The 21,618-nt window shown below is 33.9% G+C and overlaps 1 protein-coding gene and 1 long non-coding RNA gene across 3 annotated transcripts; both read right to left on the reverse strand.

Moving 5' to 3' along the window:
• Positions 1-1,447: 1,447 nt before the first annotated feature.
• Positions 1,448-2,520, reverse strand: LOC114299106 (uncharacterized). 2 transcript variants are annotated; one of them, XM_082903818.1, is made up of 3 exons: positions 2,087-2,520; positions 1,848-1,935; positions 1,448-1,766 (listed from the first exon to the last, which is right to left on the reverse strand). In XM_082903818.1, the coding sequence occupies exons 1-3, from the start codon at positions 2,359-2,361 to the stop codon at positions 1,581-1,583; spliced, it is 549 nt and encodes a 182-aa protein (XP_082759944.1). In that variant the 5' UTR covers positions 2,362-2,520; the 3' UTR covers positions 1,448-1,580. The 2 variants fall into 2 exon arrangements, 1 of the variants encoding a protein (XP_082759944.1); XR_014349832.1 differs by having other exon boundaries at positions 1,448-2,055.
• A 2,214-nt stretch (positions 2,521-4,734) lies between these two features.
• LOC145806250 (uncharacterized) lies at positions 4,735-5,327 on the reverse strand. The gene is made up of 3 exons (XR_014349181.1): positions 5,296-5,327; positions 4,943-5,008; positions 4,735-4,801 (listed from the first exon to the last, which is right to left on the reverse strand). It is a non-coding gene; the product is annotated as an uncharacterized LOC145806250 (long non-coding RNA).
• Between the last annotated feature and the right edge of the window lie 16,291 nt (positions 5,328-21,618).

The raw sequence follows: 21,618 nt of genomic DNA on the forward strand, positions 1-21,618 counted from the left end.
CTAGCCAGAAAATTCAAATCATATTAAATAAACCCTCCAACGAAGCTTAACAATTAAATCATGAATTTACCTTTATAACTATAACTCATGCCTCAATTTGGAAGTGCTTACACTGGTAAATAAAATATTTCAAACTTTAAACTATTGTGAATTTTTCCAAAGAAAATGAGTATCAAAACTAACATATTCCTATAGATTCATATCCAACCAACAGTGGTAGAGTATTTAGAATGAATAAGGAAGAAGATTAAAAAAGAAAGATTACTTTAAGAGCATGACATATTTCAAAAAATTATTTAGGGACATAAAGTCTAGATAGGAGTATTTAGGAACATGACATATTTTCATAGTACATATCGTGGAAAAAAGTAGAAAATTAAAAATTTACTTGACAAAAGTGTCACCCTTAAAAAATATATAAAAACAACCACAGCAGGAAATTCAACTTTTAGTGGCGTTTAAAAAACGCCGCTAAAAGTGACAAAAACGCCGCCAATTATTTTCGCGACGCTTAGCACCAAACACCGAGGACGCGGCCGTCGCTATAGCTTTATGACATTTTAAAAACGTCGTGATATTAAACGCCGCCAAATGTCCTGCTCAACACACGCTGACGTCTCTGACGATATTTAGCGACGTTTTGGAAAAACGCCGTCATATCTTTTTAAAAAACTACGTTAGATGTAAGGTTTAAGAGGTGTTTATAGAAACGTCACCGCATCCTTTTTTTTTTTTTTTTTGAAATTGTGCTAATTTTATTTGATTGAACTAAAAAAATACCAATAATAACACTAATATAAAATAATAACTCCCATTCAAATAGCTGTAATGAAGCATTAATTCACTTTCTCATTCAATTAATATCCAATCACCATTACCCACAAAATTAACATATCCAAAATCAAAAAATCATGTTTTAACATTAACCACAAACTAACATATATCCAAAAATTATGTGTAAACATTAACCACAAACGAACATTCTTCTCATCTTCACCAAACCATTTTGAAGTGACAGTAGACATAGACACGTTAATGAAACTTGCTCCAGCCTCGTTGGCAATGGCCTTTGCCAACATTGTCTTCGTAGTGCCAGGACGCCCAAATAGCAATATTCCTCTGCATGGCTTTAAAAGGCCTCCCTTGAATAGGTCTGGTCTTTAAAGAGGTAGCATCACTAGTTCTTGGAGAGATTCTTTAATATCATCCAAAGCACCAATATCTTTGAATGCCACACCAATCTCACTAGCTGGTATGACTTCTGGCCTTGTGCGCTTCTCAAATTCATTGTCAGGAGGAATCTCCTGGTATAAGCAAACACCACGATGAGAAAAGAAGGGAACAAGAGAAGAATAAACACTAGAGAGACGGATGGTCATCATAAACTTCATGTTAAGTTTACAAAACTAAAAAAAATCAATCTGCATGTCTATATATGCCTGAAAGAATGCTAGTGATTCTTCAGTTGATTAATTAAATACTAAAAAAGTATCTGCAATTTTAACATGGAATGCAGAGGTGCAGGTGCTGGCATATATACATAGCGACTTGTAGAACCAATGGTAGAGAATAAGTAAATCCTAACAAAGAAATCTCAAAAATGAAATAATAAATCTAACCCACCTGAGCTTTTGATGCTGGCGCGCTGGGTTACCAGCATCCTTCACTGTTGAAGCTGATGCCTCTGTTAAAGCTGATGCCTCAGGGACTGTGCTTCCAACTTTTGTTTCTGGCTTCATAGCAACAGCCTCATCCTTTGGTGCATCCTAGGACAACAAAAAGAGGACATCAAGAAAATACTCTTCACGTTCCATACAATCAGATTATTGAAAAAACATATGCACAACCATAAAAGGTTCAGTCTGCGCTTCCAGCTTTAAAGTATCCTTGCCAGAAGACTTGCCTTCCTGGAATATGCTCAAACCATGGGACAAACTGTTCCATGACCAACAAAGTAAGTTAACGAGGCTTGAATGGTAAGGAAACCGCCAATATATATAATAATCTAACCTTGCGGATGAAATAACTAGCCTCCAATTAATATACTAATCTAACCTTGTTTTGATAAATAATATACTAATCTAACCTTGAGGATGAAATAACTAGCTTTCCGTGTCCGTATTCAGGATCCTTGTTATTCATCAAATGATAAGAGACTGCAGATACTACAATTTCTTCTATATAGTTACCAAGAACCATCGTGTCTGCTGCATAGATTGAACCCAGATCATGACAGTCAAGGTCATTAGCTGCAAGTACTTCAATAATGTGGTTTTTGTTGTCCTGATATTGGATCATCTTCATATCCTCCTCAAGTTGAGACTTCCAGCTGACAAGATGTGTTTCGTCTTCGGGTTCCATTGATAAGCAACTGAATCTCTGTGATAATCACAGCTGCTCACTATTTCACTTGCACTAGCAGTATTTTTGTTCACCAAAACCTGCATCGGAAATAACAAATAAGTGGTTAGCCATATTGCAATCAAAAGTAGTTTAAAAATTATACTGAAAAAAACCGTCCAACCCAAAAATGTTCACAAAATTGGTATCAATCTGACCATTTTTAAGTATTTGTAAGTTTTGTATTCCATTTCCACCTTCTGCATTCATGATAATGTGAAATATATCTTTTAGGGAACCCCGGGTCCCCAACTCAAATTTGAGGATCATCAGTAGGTCAAGAAAACCTGCCAGAGCTAAGGTTGAGCTTTTAAGATATCATTCCTCTTCTTTTTTTTCTTTTCTTTTCTTTTTTTATGATAAATATGAACTTTGAACACACATATAGGTAGGAAGTGTTATTCTAAAAGGTATGAATGGGTATAACTCCTGATTCAAGGATAACAAGAGCAACTAAAAATTATGTCCAAGAAATAACATAAAATAAAACCTAATCATGGCTCAATGAGAACAAAGGAGAAGAAATAAAGAAAGAAAATTACAATGCTCTAAGAAATCGATTCAAATTATCTGTTATCCATTAAAATTGCACTGATGGTAACCAATATAACAAAGACAATTTTTCTTTGGCATCAGGAATTTAACCTTCTGCAATAGATGAAATAATAAAAGTGTCCAACTTGGATATATATATATATATATATATATATACATTGACAAATGGAGAATGTAAGATATCAAACAAACCTGAACTAGTCCACCCAGATTATCTCTAAGATCAAGAATAAAAGACGAGGCACCCAAGTCTTCGAGTCGCTTCATTGCTGCAAAAATAATTTCTTCCTTCAATTCAATCACAAAAAACAACTAAGATAGCAACTAGTATTCAATGAGAAAGAGAGAGAGCGAGGGCGGGGATAAATTCTACAAACAAGCACACCATGCAGGAGGGGCATGTTAAAGAACTTCATTATCTGGTTCATATTGCCACAACTATGGGAGAACCTTTAATGATATTTTCTCTGCTCATTTCCTGCTTTTCTCTTGTAAATTATTTTTCCAAAGTAAGCCTAATGATATTTTCTTGGAAGCAAAAAAGAAAAAGCATAAAATTCTGTAACATAACTCAGGGATTATGGCTTAAACAAAGTTGTTTCAACTGAATGAGTAACTGCTTGACAGACCACTAAAAAGTATAGGATTACTCTGCAGCCAATAACAAAGCAAATATCACTCAAATCATTAAAACCCTTTAACGTATCTCCTCTTGGACAAGAAAGGTTTTGTTTGCCTTTTTCTAAAGCAAGAAAATTGGGGGAAAAAAATTAAAAATTAAAAACAACAATATCATTTAGCTATCACACTCTGTTTCACCACAAAGGATCAACCATATCGAAACAACACCAAAACACCTTCATACCTTGAATTTTGAAAGAATATTTTATCATTCTATGATATATTATATGAGATTTTAATGTTCCAAAATGAGGATAACTATGCAATCATTTTCCTTATACATGGACGCAATTTTCACCCAGTAGCATCAAGTGGAATTAAAAAGGAAAGATTTGATCAAATAAAATTCTAAGAAACACAAGAATATCCATGATAACTAAGAGCAACATAAAAATGTAATCCTACTTAGAATAACAAAATGTTTGTCACAGCATTACCTTGGTCGGTGGTGGTGTGAGGCAATAGAAGCCCATTTTTGTTTCCTACAACAAAAATCAAATGATGGCATTGAGATAATCAGTTTAAAGCTCATGGGTCCTCAAATAGGTGCTTCCTCTGAATGTTAATAAGAATTACTCAACAGGATATTGAATTAATTCAAGACTTGATAGCATCACATTTAATAAGAATTACTCAACAGGATATTTATGTTGCTTTAACAATCCAGACCCACCAGCGCAAGAACAAAAAAGAGAAAAGTGAAGACCTTGTTAATAATATATTACATATCAATGCCATCAGATTTAATATTCTTAACATTCTACAGCTGTAGATCACATTGTAAACGGTTACTAATGAACTAAAAAGGCATAGTTCAGTTCCCTAGATATATCACTTAAAATGTGTGAAAAAAACAACTTCCAAGGAAAATTATTAGACTATTCAAATTGGTGAGACAGTAATGGAAAAGGCATTTTAAAAATTCAATCTGCTTCCAGCCTGCAGTAAACACCTACTTTTTAACCACTAAAACTTGAATTTGAATTATTAAAACCGAGTCCACAGTCTAAACTTCAGATCCATCCCATTTTAATTTGACAAAATACAGAAGATAGTTTTGAAAAGTGATGATTCAAACAAAAATCACTGCAAACATCACCTGTTGGCCAGATCGTTTATATATATCTCAGGCTTTCATTGCTTCATGTCTTGGCATCTCAAAAAACTGGAAAAAAATAAATAAATAAAAATAAAAATAAACAAATAAAAAATAAAAAAACTAAAGCATAAAGTCTAAGCAAGCGAAAAGCTCCACCTAATACCATGTTAAAGTTGGAAATATTGCAAGAAAATAAAGGCAATTCACCTTATCAACCAGATTGATGATTCCATCATTAATTGCACAATAAATCTTAAAACTCTCTTTGAGTACCTGAAAATTACATATATTGACGAGGTCAAGCATAAAATTTAGTCAAATTTAGGACAAGCTTTTATTCGCCAATAATTTTTCCCTTTTTTTTATTCTAATCCTTAGGCTACGATTAGGATTTCGTCTATTATATATAATAGCCATGTTGAACAAGCAAAAAGGATATCAAAACCATTCAAAGAGAGAGCAACTAACCTTTCTAAATGTGGTTAATTAAACGAAGAAGAATCACTGAACTGAAGAAGAATCGAGAGAGATTTGAGTGAGAGAAAGAGAGAGCAACTAACCTCTGATCGAAGAAGACGAAGAGCTCCAAATCCACAGAGATAAATCACGGTGCTATGCTCAAAATTAAACTTCGAAATCGCAATCCGAGATGAATCACCAAACTGAAGAAGAATCGAAGAAGAATCACTGAACTAAAAAAGAATCGAGAGAGATTTGAGTGAGAGAAAGAGAGAGCAACTAACCTCTGATCGAAGAAGGCGAAGAGTTCCAAATCCATGGAGATGAATCACGGATCTACGCTCAAAATCGAACTCCGAAACCGCAATCCCGAGATGAATCACCGAACTGAAGAAGAATCGAAGAAGAATCGAGAGAGATTTGAGTGAGAGAGAGAGAGAGAGAGCAAGGAGTGAGTGACAGATTTGAGTGAGTGAGAAGGAGACGGCGGTGCTCAAAATAGGTTTTCAAAATAAAAACTGAGAGAGATAGAAGAGAGATAGGAGAGGTATAGTCTCGATTACTGCAACAGGCTTTCAATCCAAATGGTTGAGGCACTGATGATATCCAGAAATCATATGCATGCGCTTACGAGAAAATAAAATTATAGTGAAAATGAGCGAATTCAAAATGATTTGGATGATATATCATCGGACAACGCGACTGAAATATCTGTCTCCTCTGATGATTGAACAACAATTTGTTTTTTATTATTTTATTTCGTTTTTTTTTTTTTTGATATTAGATTATTGAGGTGAAATATAATACAAATTATTGGTAGGCTAGTAGGTGTCAACCTAATTGGGATGTACTTAACCTATAGTGATGCAATTGCTCTACCATCATCAATAATCTACACCTATTTTATTTAATGATATAAATTTTTGTAATATTTTATTTCATTTTGAAATAAAAATTATTCATTCAATAAATTTTATATAATTAATTTAATATTACAATATTGAAAGTTTCATTTTCATATATAAAATTATTCATTTCGAAGAAAAAAATTATATAATTGAATACTTTTTTAGCTAGAAATTCATAAATAAAAAAACACAAGCCATACATAATTAAATTTAAATACCACCATGAGACATAACCAAACAAAACATCTCATTAATCTTAATTAAAATACTCTAATATAAATTTTCTTTTGTTTTTTATCCCTAATAAATAATCTACATAGATAATGTATTTATCGTTCATTTTTTCAACAAAAAAAAAAAAAAAAAAGCCCCGACTAGCCAGGCCAGCAGCCCAAGCCCAGGCCCAGGCCCACTGGCCCTAGGCCCCTATTATGAGTGGGCTTGGGCTTGGGCTTGGGCCTGGGTCCCACTTTTCAACCGATGGGCTAGCCCAAGCCCGAGCCCAGATGGGCTGGGCCAGGTCGGACTATTATTACATCCCTAATTAGGGACATTGAAGTATGGCTCAGAGACGGCTGAGTGTACTTGGAAATAATAGAGTGTAGATCTATAACAACGAAAGTAGTTGGGGAACGGTGGCGGTGGATCGACAACAATAGAATGTAGATAAGAGGTTGGAGAAATGTTGGAAAGAGAGAAAGAGAAATAGAAGAAAAAAAAAGAGAATAAATAAAGAGTTAATTTCCTAAAAGTCATGTTTACAAATGTTATGGTAGTTCAGGTCCTATCTAGGATTTTTTGAACCAGTAAGTCTTATTTAGTAAAACTGAGAATATTATCAAATTTTTCTAATTTTTAAAATAAGAATATTAACAATTTTGCATAGTAATGTTTCAGATAATTGTTTTACTAACTGATAAAAAAAAATAGAGCATGAGATTAAACGCTTTTGCCCTTTTACATATTAGTTTGATTCAACTATCCAATAAAATCGAGAACATTATCAGTTTTTTTTTTTAGTTTTAAAATTGAGAACATTATCAATTTTTTTTTATTTTTAAAGTTTATTTATTTATTTATTTTTTTCAATTTTACACATCAATGTTTCATCATCATCCCCCTTTATAAATACAAATTTTTTTGTTTTGTACAAAAAAATAATTTATTTTTTTTCAATTTTTTCAAAAAAAAACTTTTTTTTTTTTTTTGCACATAAATTTTTTATTTTTTTATTTTTGTCAATTTAAAAGTTTTTTAAAATTTTGAAAATCAAAATAAATGTCAAATCAGCATCTTCCTTTATAGATAATCATAAATGATTGATAATTATTGTTTAAAAGGCAATTTCGACTATTAAAAATTTAATAGGACTTGAAAATCCGAAAAATCTTAGTTAAAACTTAATGAAATATAAGTTCATAAATTAAAATTTGTGTGTAAATATCCTATAAATTAATGAGAGAGCAAAATAAGTATATTAGAGCTTATTAGTGCATTCAAAACGTGTGTAGGACTTATAAATATTTAAGTTCATCAAACAAAATTGGCCAACAATTTAAATAAATAAAAATATGCTCCAAATTACCAACAAACCCAATAACTCGACAAGCCATAACTTGCAGATCTCACTTATAGGTTATAGCTTCAATTCTCTCTTTCCCAGCTAATGTACCAAAATTAAAACACAACAATACAAATTAAAACTCAACACATTCAAATCACAAACTTGAGCTACAAGCGATTGTATTTTTTAGTCTAAAATTTCCACACAAAAAGGGGGAAAAAATGAAGGTACAAATTAAAAGCCAACATACCTCATAGATAGATAATGTGTTAGAAATGGTTGGAAAAATTCTGGGTAAAACTAGAATTTTTTCCTAAGTTTGGTCTATTTTTTAGGTGGGCTCCGTGCGTCGATTTTCGAGGATCAAAGTGGTAACGCGTTCTATGCCGCGTTGTGATTCACGTGGTATATTTGGTTGCTCAAAACCATTATCGAGTGAATGGGAAATTGAAGCCAAAGTGTGCTCCATGAAAATAGAGTTTTGGTGGAAAATCCTTAAAGGTTGAAAAATGGCTTGCCCCACATTGATTTAGTGGGAAGTTTTGAGTGGGTTTATAAGGCATGTGATTGGAACTTGGGGTGTGCCCCAAGAGGTACCCAAGTTTTGTAGAGAGGGAGGTTATGGGCTAAACCCATTGGATCCAAAAATCACCACACGTGCCACCATCCGTCCAATCGGGCGGGCTTGGGCGCTAGTGCGTGGTGTGTGGTTGGGTTGGGCTTGTTTGGCCCAATACTAATCTTTTTGGGCCAAAAACATTTGAGTTTATTTTATTTATTTTGAAATAAAATCTGTCCGTTTTTATTTCAAAATTCTGGGTTGAAATTAAATTCAAATTGTGTAATGTACCTCTCTACAAAATTCTGTCCAAACCGAATACAGATTTCAAATTTGTTTAATTTTCAAATTCAAACAGATTCGGTTATCTGTTCAATTCAAAACCCAACAGGTTCAGTACTTGTTCAAATAGGTTTGCACCTGTTTAATTCAAATCCAGCAGCCACCAATCCATCTATAAATAGGCAGCCCTCGTTTGATGAATTCATTCATTATTTTTCATCCATCCTTGCTGCAATTTCATCTCTGCATTTTGCTGCATTTATTCTACTATTTTTCTCTGAGAAAGAGTGTATACACTAAGTGTGTTCGTTGAACAAATAAATTGTAGTGCTGCATTTATTTGTTGTTGATGATTTCATCTTGGGAGATAGACATCCACATTCTGAAAGCACCGTGGAGAGGACGAATCTGTCTTAAGGACACAGTGTCGAACACTGGACTTGATCAGATTATTATTCGAAGAAATTAGTCAATACCCAAACAGAACTGATTTATTTAAGTACAGTAAAGATTGTCCAACAATCTTAAGACAAAATCTTTTTGTATCTTTATTGTATTTAATTTTCTGTGTTTTCACAAAGTGATATTTTGGTTGGAAAATACAAATAGTATTTATAAACTATTTGACAGATAGTAATAATATACTGTCTATTTTCTTTGACAACTAGTAGTAATATACTACTGTCATTAACAATTACAGAATATTATTTGGTGTTACAGAAAATTATTGTGGCATTTTATTTTTCTAGTTTTAGTAACAAGAAAAATAAAATTTATTTTGGTTTATAATTTATTTCCTGATTTTAGTAACTAGAAAATTAATTTGTGGTTTGTTTTCTGATTTTTGTAATCAAATATTATGGCTACTGCAACTGAAACTGCAACTGGAAGTGGTACTCCAATTGTTACACCAACACCGGTCCCTATCCAGAACCATGTTCAAGTACCAATAAATCATGGAGAAAAATCGAAAAAATTTAACGGTATTGAGTTTAAAAGATGGCAGCAGAAGATGCTGTTCTATCTTACAACTCTAAATTTGGCCCGGTTTCTCCATGAAGAGGCTCCAGCACTTAAAGAGGGTGAAAGTGATCGGCAAGTTGTTGCCGTTGTAGATGCTTGGAAACATTCAGATTTCCTATGCAGAAGCTACATCCTCAATGGCCTTGACAACATGATGTATAATGTTTACAGCCCTCTGAAGTCAGCAAAAGAATTATGGGATTCTTTGGAGAATAAATACAAGACAGAGGATGCCGGTACGAAGAAATTTGTTGTCGGTAGATTTCTGGACTTTGTTATGGTAAACTCCAAAACGGTAATTTCTCAAGTTCAAAATTTTCAAATAATTTTGCATGATATTCATTTAGAAGGTATGTCTTTTAGCGAGTTTTTCCAAGTCGCTGCTCTAGTGGAAAAGTTACCGTCGGCTTGGAAAGATTTCAAAAATTATTTAAAACATAAACGCAAGGAGATAACCATAGATGAATTGATTGTAAGATTGAGAATTGAGGAAGATAATCGAAAGGCTAAAAAGAGTAATGGGAAAAATCCCATGTAGTCCACGGCTAATGTGGTTGAACAAGTTCACAAACCATATAACAAAAAAAGGAAGTTTACTGGAGATGGTCCTAAACAAGGCGACAACAATGGCAACGAGAAGTTCAAAGGAAAATGCTATAACTGTGACAAGACTGGACATCGAGCTTCTAACTGCTGCCACCCTAAGAAGGACCACGGAAGTACAAGCAAGAAGACTACCAATCAGGCCAATGTAATTGAACTAGATTACATCTCTGACGGGGTGAATGACATCAACCTCACTGCTGTGGTGTCTGAGGATAATTTGGTTGGAAATCCCAAGGAGTGGTGGGTTGACACTAGAGCAACTCGTCACATGTGTGCGGACAAGAAGATGTTTACTACCTACAATGAGGCTGCAAATGGTGAACAACTTTTCATGGGAAATTCTTCTACTTCTACTGTGGCTGGACAAGGAAAGGTGATTTTGAAGATGACATCAAGGAAAGAACTGACCCTCAACAACGTACTGTATGTACCTGACATCCGGAAGAATTTGGTTTCTAGCTCTTTGTTAAGTAAAAATGATTTTAGGCTTGTATTTGAGTATGATAAATTTGCATTAGCAAAGAGTGCTATGTATGTTTGTAAGGGATACATGAGTGATGGTCTCTTTAAATTGAATGTAATGACAGTTGTACCAAAAGTTGCTATGAATAAGAATAACACATCTTTTGCTTATATTCTTGAATCGAATTTATGGCATGGTAGATTAGGACATGTAAATTTTGATGCTTTGCGTAGATTAATTGGTTTGGATTATATACCAAAGTTTGAAATTGATCCTAATCATAAATGTGAAATTTGTGTAAAAGCGAAACTAACTAAGGCTCCATTTAAATTAGTTGAAAGGAAAATCGAACCTCTAGAATTAATTTATACAGACATTTGTGATCTTAAATTTGTTCAAACTAGAGGAGGCAAAAAGTATTTCATAACATTTATCGATGATTGCACAAGATATTGTTATGTTTATTTACTTAGAAGTAAAGATTAAGCCTTAGAAATGTTTAAACTCTACAAAGTAGAAGTTGAAAATCAACTTGGTAAAACCATTAAAATGGTTAGAAGTGATAGGGGTGGTGAATATGATGCACCATTAAATGAATTTTGTGCACAACATGGCATTATTCACCAAACTACAGCACCCTATTCTCCACAGCAAAATGAAATTGCTGAAAGAAAGAATAGAACCCTAAAAGAAATGATGAATGTCATGTTACTAAATTCAGGCTTACCACAGAACTTATGGGGGGAAGCAATATTGTCTGCTAATTATATTCTTAATAGAATACCCCATAATAAAACCAACAACACTCCTTACGAATTGTGGAAAGGTCGACCACCTTCCTACAAATACTTAAAAGTGTGGGGGTGTTTGGAAAAAGTTGAAGTTCCTGTTCTTAAAAAGACTGAGATTGGACCAAAAACAGTAGATTGTGTGTTTATTGGTTATGCCCAGAATAGTAGTGCATATCGGTTTCTGACTTATAAATCAGAAATACCTAATATAAATGTGAACACTATTATAGAGTCAAGGAATGCTGTGTTTTTTGAACATGTCTTTCCTTACAAGAAAGGAGAGGAATTAAGTTCACAAAAAAGAACTTATGATTGTACACAAAGTCAAGAGACTAATGACAATCAAACACAAGAGACTAGTAATGGTCTCAACCAACAGGATTTAACTGATAATGAACCAAGACAAAGTAAGAGAGCGAGAACATCAAAAACCTTTGGTCCAGATTTTTTGACATACCTGTTAGAAAATGAACCTCAAAGCTTTAAGGAAGCAATGACAGGTCCTGAAGCACCTTTGTGGAAAGAGGCTGTTAGTAATGAAATTGAATCAATTATGCAAAATCATACTTGGAAATTGGTGGATCTTCCGCCAGGTTCTAAACCTCTTGGATATAAATGGATATTCAAGAGAAAAATGAAAGTAGATGGTTCAATTGACAAGTATAAAGCAAGACTTGTAGTTAAAGGTTACAGACAAAAGGAAGGTCCAGACTATTTTGATACATATTCCCCTGTGACAAGAATAACATCCATTCGCATGCTTAAGCGTTGTTTAATTTAGAAATATATCAAATGGATGTTAAGACAACTTTCTTAAACGGTGATCTAAATGAAGAGATCTATATGGAGCAACCCGAAGGGTGTGTAGTACCGGGGCAAGAAAAGAAAGTTTGTCAGCTTGTAAAATCTCTTTATGGATTAAAGCAAGCACCTAAGCAATGGCATGAAAAATTTGATCATGCAATGCCTACTGATAGGTTTAAGATAAACGAATGTGACAAATGCGTCTATGTTAAAAACACTGACCAAGGATATGACATAGTTTGTCTTTATGTAGATGACATGCTTAACATTAGAAGCAGTCAAAACATGATCAAATCAACTAAGCAAATGCTTAACAAAAGATTTGACATGAAAGATATAGGGGTCGCAGTTGTTATCTTAAGAATGAAAATTACTAAAACATCTGACGGATATGCATTATCTCAATCACATTATATTGAGAAAATTCTTAGTAAATTTATCAAGGATGATATGAATGTAGCAAGAACACCTGTAGACATTAGTCTTTATTTATCAAAAAATAAAGGTGATGCGGTGTCTCAGTTAAAATACTCCCAAATCATTGGAAGCCTAATGTACCTAATGAATTGTACTCGTCCTGATATAACTTATGCTATCAGTAAATTGAGTAGGTACACAAGTAACCCCGGAGAAGACCATTGGAAGGCGATCATTGGGGTTCTTAGATATCTAAGATTCACCCGTAATCATGGTTTAAATTTTACTCGATATCCAGCAGTACTCGAAGGTTATTGTGATGCAAATTGGATATCGGATACTAAAGATTCAAAATCTACAAGTGGATATGTCTTTACTCTGGGAGGCGCTGCTGTTTCTTGGAAATCCACGAAACAAACATACGTCACATGATCCACAATGGAATCCGAGTTCATTGCTTTAGACAAAGCAGGAGAAGAGGCAGAATGGCTTCGTCACTTCTTAGAAGACATTCCAATGTGGCCAAAACCTGTGCCAACTATTTGCATTCATTGTGATAGTCAATCTGCAATAGATAGAGCACAGAATTATATGCATAATGGGAAGTCACGACACATTCGTCGTCGACATAATACCGTAAGGCAATTTCTCTCAAATGGAATAATCTCAATAGATTATATAAAATCTAAAGAGAATATTGCGGATCCGTTAACAAAAGGTTTGACAAAAGAGCAAGTGTATAGTTCATCGAAGGGGATGGGATTAAAGCCTATTACATAAGATTCATCATAATGGTAACCCTACTTATATGACTGGAGATCCCAACATGTGTTGTCTGCAGGGGTATAAGGATAAGCTTTGCTTTTAATGATTACTTATATCTTGATTAAAGCATAAAATCAAGACGAGTATAAGGAGATACTCACAATAAGAATCACCTATATGAGTGTTGAACTAGGGCCGGTTCTATGAGAATGAAGAGGCTAAATTCTCTAAAAACACTCATAAAAACCAGGAGCGTTCAAGGCCAAAATGAACACAACAGTGAGAACCACGATGTGTTAGAATATATTTTGTGTGAAATCTATCATCTTGGCTTACACAAACGGCTGAACAATTCAAGGCATCATGTCCATTGGTTAGCTAGTAAGTCCGATAGGTTATCACTAGGAAAGGTTCAAGGCCGAAAACTACCTATCCTGATGCAAGATATTTTCGATTTATACCCTTTCGACAAAGTCTGCATATTGTTGCATTTCCGTTGTCATCAAATTCCATTCATGTGGGGGATTGTTAGAAATGGTTGGAAAAATTCTGGTTTTAACTAGAATTTTTTCCTAAGTTTGGTCTATTTTTTTGATGGGCCCCGTGCGTCGATTTTCGCAGGTCAAAGTGGTAACACGTTTGTCATGACCCGAACCTGCCCTTATAGGTTAAGGACATAACCGGCCAGTAATCAAGGAATTACCTACGGCCTCAAATCAAACAAGACATATCTCATCAGAGTAAAGGGGCCAAACGGAAGCAAATTTAAAACTTCTGTCCATAGAGCTGTGCTTACATGGCACACCATAACAATCCATATATATATACCTGCTAATAACTCACATCAAAGGATAATAACACAAAATTTTGTACATACACAGGATCATTCAAGTCTAAGTCAGTCAAACCCAAGATTTATATACAAAGATAATCTGATGTTTTCACCAATATAACAAAACTATATCAAAAGAACAAAAGAGGCGAAGACAAGTCTCGTGCGTGAGATGTTTGGGCTGACTCTCCAAAACCTTGACTGTTTCTCACATATTTCACCGAGGCTAGGTTTGGACATCCCTTGGCTCACCTACATAGACATGAATAAGCGTGAGCGAAATCCCAATGAATAATATCAAATAAGGAAGATACATGAACAATCTTTGAAACAGTTACATCAGACGGCCTTGGGCCCAATTCATGTTTCTATTTAATGTATCAATCGACTAAAGTTCTAGACGTATCAAACAGCCTCAGGCCCAATTAACTCATACTTGACGGCCTTTGGCCCATCCATTCATGTCTAACGGCCTTTTGGCCCAATCGTTCGTATCCGACGGCCTTCGGTCCAATCATTCATACCAAACTATCGTTCATGTCAAACGGCCTTTGGTCCAATCATTTATATGTCAGACTATCATTCGTGTCAGACTATCATTCATGTCAGACGGCCTTTGGCCCAATCATTCACATGTCAGACTATCATTCGTGTCAGACAGCCTTTGACCCAATCATTCATATGTCAGACTATCGTTCGTGTCGGACTATCATTCATGTCAGACGGCCTTTGGCCCAATCATTCATATGTCAGACTATCATTCGTGTCAGACGGCCTTTGGCCCAATCATTTATATGTCAGACTATCGTTCGTGTCGGACTATCATTCATGTCAGACGGCCTTTGGCCCAATCATTCATGTCAAATGGCTTTCGGCCCAGTCAATTGTATCCAACGGCCTTTGGCCTAATCATATGGCATAACAAATATTTGTCCCCAATTCAATGTAACAAACTTACAAGACTCATATGAAAGTAAGCAATTGGACAATAACATACTTCAGATATCTTTATTAAGATATTACTCACAGTGATCTTCCAGTGGATTTGCCCTCATGCTTGACCCTACACATTTCATGAACATAATGGGTCACAAACGATTCATTCCGTTCTTAATTCACATGTTCCTCTTAGGCTTCGTTCTTATCCTTTTAACTCATTTACAATGCTTAATGCATGCCTAAGAGCGCTTAGAGATGGAAGAGAACGGAAAATGAAACTCAATTCAACTTTACAAAATTTCAAAAACAGGGTTCCCCGCTTGAGCGCAAGTTTCCTCGCTCGAACGGACCCCCTTTGGTCTGCAAAAGTATTGGTTGCCTCATTTTTACGCTCGAGCGTGAATTCGGATGCTCGAGCTGAAAGTCACTCTACATAGCTGCCCGCTCGAGCGTGAATATCCCCGCTCAAGCGGACCTTCATGTCTGCAAAAAGTTCTGGGAGCTCGTATTTCACGCTCGAGCGGCGCTTTCCCCGCTTGAGCGGACATGCCGAATTATGGGTTTTCCAGAACTGTTCTTCAAGTCCAAACTCGACCTCCAAGGGTCCAAAACTCATAATTTGCTTCATCTCTGCGTCACACGATTGCAACCCTGTCGACGGTCTCTCAGCATCTTCCTCTCCTCTCGAGCTCGCTTCAGCTTGGGGTGTCATCTCCGTCTCCTCCTCCAATATTGAAGCCGCTGCCGCTGCGCTAGGCCGTTTCTCCTCCTCCTCCTCCTCCTCCTCCTCCTCCTCCTCCAAACCTTCCCTCAAAATCGTATATTTAATCTTTAAATGCGTCGATTTTCTGGTTTCCGTCGCTCGATTTCCGTTTCCTTTCCGCCGACGACGGTGACTTCTCGAACTCCTTCCTCCAACGCGGCGTGATCAAACCCTACATATATATATCAAACATAAAACAGAGAATTGAATCAAACCCTATGTATATATACATAAATATCTTACATAGATATACCTTTATATATATATATATTTGATTGAATTAAAAAAAAAAAAAAAGAGAATTGAATCAATATACATATCACACACACACACACACATATATGTATACATAAATATCTTACATATATATACCTTTATGTATATTTCTGATTTTGTAGGAAGTGCTACAATGGTGAATAGGTTGGTATTTGGCGATGACGGGAGTAGAAGGTGAATTAGAAGGCAGTGAGGCTGTAGGAGTTGGATGAATTAGAACGCAATTAGGGTATTTTGGACATTGCATAATTTATAATGAGTGACATCAGCACTTTCTGTTAGATCTTCTAACGACAATCACAATTTGGGAGAATCTTGACATTGTCAGGTAAAGTAGGAGAAATTACTATAATTATTTAAATCACAGGAGAGATCCGTGTATTTGTTAGAAACCTCAGGGGAGGTACATATAATTTACCCTAAAAAAAAAAAAAAGCCAAAACAAAAACATATATGAACAAAATCGATATGCTTATCACGGGGGTTGTGGCTGACTGTTAGGCATGCGAAAAAACTATTTTGCTTTTTAAAGTTTTTAAAATTCACATCAATCATCCAATCATTAAGGATAATTTTATGAGTAATATTAAAAATTCTAAAAATTTTATCAAAAATTTTATTAAATGTTTCATATGGGTATGAGACTCACATAATGTGGGTCCTATGTGAGTCTACACTCATGTGAAATATTTGGTAAATTTTTAATAAAATTTTTGAGATTTCTAACATTTTTGTAATTTTATTATTTATTTTCTCACATTTTTCAATATAACAATCAAATAAAAAATTCAACTCATCTTTTTAAAAACAAAAATTAACATAATCTATTAAAAATATCAAATAACTAAAAAAACTTAAAAACAATCACTTTCTAAACGAGATCTTTATGGTCCCCTCACTTCATCTACCAAGTGAGATCTATTATTGGAAACTCTGTCTAAAATTAAAGCTCTAATGAAGTAAAAAGTCAAAAAAAAAAAAAACAAGAAAAAAGAAAAACAAACACAACAAGAAGGTCAAAACATCAAATTAGATGGGCCCTACATACACATTAGAGCTATTAGAGCTCCAAAATATTTTTTTGTTGGAAACTACTATCATTTAAAATCTACTACTGAAAACTACCAGCAACCACCTGTTTCACCATTAACCACCATCTTTGATTTATTATTAATTTATTATTGATGAACTCAATCTGATATCGAAAACCTCATATTTGTGACAAGAATACGACCAGAATTGTCCATTCTTTTTGTAACAAATAATAAAATTTTATTAAAATTTGACAAAAACCCTTCTATTGAGTCTTTCTTTGGCGAAAAAGACGGTTTATAAATTTTCTCTCTATAAACTCCCTTACTTAGACACCTATACTTGATGGAATACACAGAAACATATTTTTATTTCTTTTTGGACAAGCTCACCTTTTCATATATACTTGAGAAATTTGAGTGAGAAGATAAAAAAACTGAGTTAAACCAGCAATAATCCTTCTGTTCCAAAATTTAAAAAAAAAAAAAAAAAAATGCTTTGGTTACTGTTCCGGCACCGGTTATTGCAAATTTGCAATGCAATGCCCACAAAAGCACTGAGACAACACTGATTTGATGTTTTAATAATAATTTCTCATTAATTATTGTGTTTTAATTAAATTAATCAATAGTTGTTGAATTTTTATATTTGTTTGTTGTTGATAAATTTTACATTACAATTTTATTTTGGTTTGAATTTTGTTTGGTGAAGATTTGATTATAAGAGACAATAAAATTTTATTGTAAATTAGAATAAAATTTTACTAAAAATTAGAGTCAATTTTTACTTTGAAACAAGGTAAAATTTTATTGTTTACGTCAATTTTGACAAATTTTTTTTAAGAATTTCATAGTCAACCTGAATCTTATTTAATAGATTTTGATGAGAAAATTCTAAAACTACCAACTTTATTAAAAAGCGACATGTAAATCAAAAGTTATATCATTTTAAAGTTTAAAATATTAAATTACTCACTAAGGATATTTTGGTAATAGTAATATGTGTTGAATTTTTTTTTTTCAAAAATTATACTTATTATTAATGCATTAAAATTTTATTATGAGCGAATTTTAACCAAATTCTCCTAAAATTTTACACTAGTAACATTATTTATTCACTGTTTTGAGAGTTTTTCCATTTAACGTTTCTACTAACAAAATCATAATAAATGCAGTAATTAGTGATGATAATAGTGAAAAATTATTGTTTTAGTGCTAAATTTACACATGCAAAGTAAAATTTTACGTTCTCCCAAAAAAAAAAAAAAAAAAAAGTAAAATTTTACTATCTACAAAATAATAGATTTTGAATAGATTTTTTTGTTATTTGCTAAGCGGTGGTGTTTAATTATTGTCTTTTGAAAATGATCATTGAAAATTCACATAAAAAAATGTTTGTTGGAAAGTCGATGGTGATTGATGGGCCGGAGAACATTCGCTGAAGGCAACCAGTGGCCGCTAGAGGCTGTGATGGCCAGTGGTGGTAATGGTGGGAAAAGAGGCTAATAAAATTTCACTTGCACTATATTTGATTTGGGAGATTTAGGAAAAAATTTCAAAAGGGAAGGAGAAAAAATAAATGAAATTTAGTATACCTTTTCTCTTTCTCTTTTCATTTATAAATCTTTTCTCAAATCTCTCAACTAAATAAAGCGTTAAGGTATCTTTGTCATATTTTAGCAAGAAAAATTTCAGAAAATTAAATTGATTAGTTACGTAGATTCCAATAGTTTTTAATTAAACTACTTAAGAAACTTTCTGAGCCTAAGCACTGAATAATATTCAAATAATTACATAAGCATAAACTTATTTGGCACAAGTTATAAATTGAAATTGACAATCATAAAACAAAAATTAATAACATTTTACCCTTGTTCTTTCAATAATTAACTCTTTTCAATTTATTTAAGCCATATTTTATCACATAAACTGCATGAGCTAGGCCAAACACTATTTTCAAGAAGAAAACAAATTATAAACTGTCTCAATAACTATTTTCAACTCATCAATTTCACATATTCTTTCCGGTAAATTTTTTTTTATTTTTTTATTCACAATTTGCTTTTTGTGGCATTATCATTGATAGATCAAGCATTGTTGTACATATTTAATTACGCTAACCATTTAAAGAATTTTATATTATAATGCATATCAAACTGTCCCTAACACCAAACATGGTGTTCACTTCATATAATAATATAGATATACATCCAAACAACACTTGCTAGCACATAATTTTTTGAATTTTCAAATGAGTAAAAGGAGCCAAAATAAAATATCTTTCTCTAAATCAGTTGACAAACTCTATCCCAGTAAAACGAGTCCCGGCATGACGCTGAAGGGCTACATCGCCAACAACCTGTTATTTTCAAAGGCAAAAAGGCCACAATCAACACAGGAATTCATCAACATTGTAACGAAAAAACTGACGCAGTGGAATATTTGTAGGAAAAGTGAATAAACTAAACCTAATACTTGTAGGAAAAGTGATTCCAAAATAAGTTAGGAAACTTAAATCAATACAAATTAAGAAAGCGAAGAGAACTAGGAAACCTAAGAGACTAAAAATTCTAAACTATTTAAAATCCTAGCCAAAAACCTAATTCTAAATAAAATTAAGAAATATAAAAATTATAGAATTTTGTTCTACATCTTTCTTGCCTTTTGTCTGTCCAATTGTTCCAAGAAGTCTTCAGCTACTTGTTCTACATCAGTCCTTTCTTCTTGGAGAGAACTAGACCTTGAGTTCGATTTTGGATAGAGGGGTTCTTCAGCATGTTACTCATATAAATCGGCTACATTAAAAGTCTTGGAAATCTTCATGTCGTCTGGTAGCTCAATCACATAAGCATTGTCATTGATTTTCTTCAACACCCTATGTGAACCATACTTGTGAGGCTTCAATTTGTTGTATGTGCCGACTGGAAATCTGTCTTTGCGCAAAAACAGCATTACTGAATCTCCTTCCTTGAACAATTTGGAGCGCCGATGGTTGTCTGCGGCTGCCTTATATTTGGTATTTGTTTCCTCCAGCTTCTGTCGTACTTCTTCTTATACTGCTTGGGCTTGTTTGGCCATGGTTTCGGCGGCAGTACTCACTCTTGGACCCCGAGGCAAACGGAGCAAATCAACTGCATGTTTTGGAGGCGTGACATACACTAGAGAGAATGGTGACTTTCTTGTGGCACTGTGAACTGCGCTATTATATGCGAATTCTGCTCGAGGCAAAGCAAGATCCCATTGCTTTGGTTTGTCTCCACAAATGCTGCGAACCAAATTGCCCAAAGTCCTATTAGTCACCTCTGTTTGACCATTTGTTTGATGATGCGCGGTTGAATTACGATTCAAGGCTGTGTTAAATATCTTCCACAAAGTCACCCAGAAGTGGCTAAGGAACTTGACATCACGATCTGAGGTAATGGATTGAGGGACTCCATGCAAACGAACTACTTCTCGAAAGAATAATCGAGCGATATGAGAGGCATCTGAAGTCTTTCGACAAGGAATAAAATGCGCCATCTTTGAAAACCTGTCAACCTCTTTTAAGTGAGCATGTAAGGCTAAGAGTCCAACACATGACCAATAATGTAAAATACTCCAATTAAATCCTTAATTATCATAATGCTAAAATCCATAAAAATTGATTATTCTTATCATATGAAATTATCCACAAAGTCCACTAATAAAATCCATTAACAAAACAATAATCCACGTACTTAAATCATAGTCCTACTCTCGGCACTCCCACATGTAAAAATCCCACGCAGCTCTACTCTTCAGAATCTGAAAAAAAAAAAGGGTAAGTTAGATAGCCCAGTAAATAACCAACTATCACTGCTAGCTGGATCAAGTATACAAAAATAAATAAATAGTCGGTAACCAATAAATATAATTTTTGCTACAATTCAATAAATGAACAATTATTTGTAAGATGGTTTCTTAACTAAAAATAAACAATGTACAATCCATTTTAATTGAAAAGGCAACAAGATAATTCAAAGTAAATTCATTATTCAAATCGATGGTTCGATATTCAGATGGTTCAATGATTTGATTCACAAAACCCAAGTCTTGGTGACTACGGTCACTTAGCCCGTGACAAGGCCCAGAACCACACATAGGCCGGTGGTAAAGCCCCAAAAGAAACTAGTTTATGTGCCAATAAATAACCCCTATTGGCTAGGGTCCAAATCATAGTCAGACTAGAGTGATGTTCAAAAATTCAAACAATACACAACTTTAAAGAAAAATATTCGATATTTTTCAAAATAAACATTTGGTACAATTTTCAGAATAGTTTCACAAAATATTCAAATAACTTTCATAATAATATTCAATGTTGTTCTATACTTGACCCATATTTTATTTTAAGAGAACATGAAGGCTATAAATAAATATTTA

The sequence above is a fragment of the Camellia sinensis genome, chromosome 13, assembly GCF_055761805.1.
Source record: "Camellia sinensis isolate YWXY chromosome 13, ASM5576180v1, whole genome shotgun sequence".
NCBI classification, from domain to species: domain Eukaryota; kingdom Viridiplantae; phylum Streptophyta; class Magnoliopsida; order Ericales; family Theaceae; genus Camellia; species Camellia sinensis.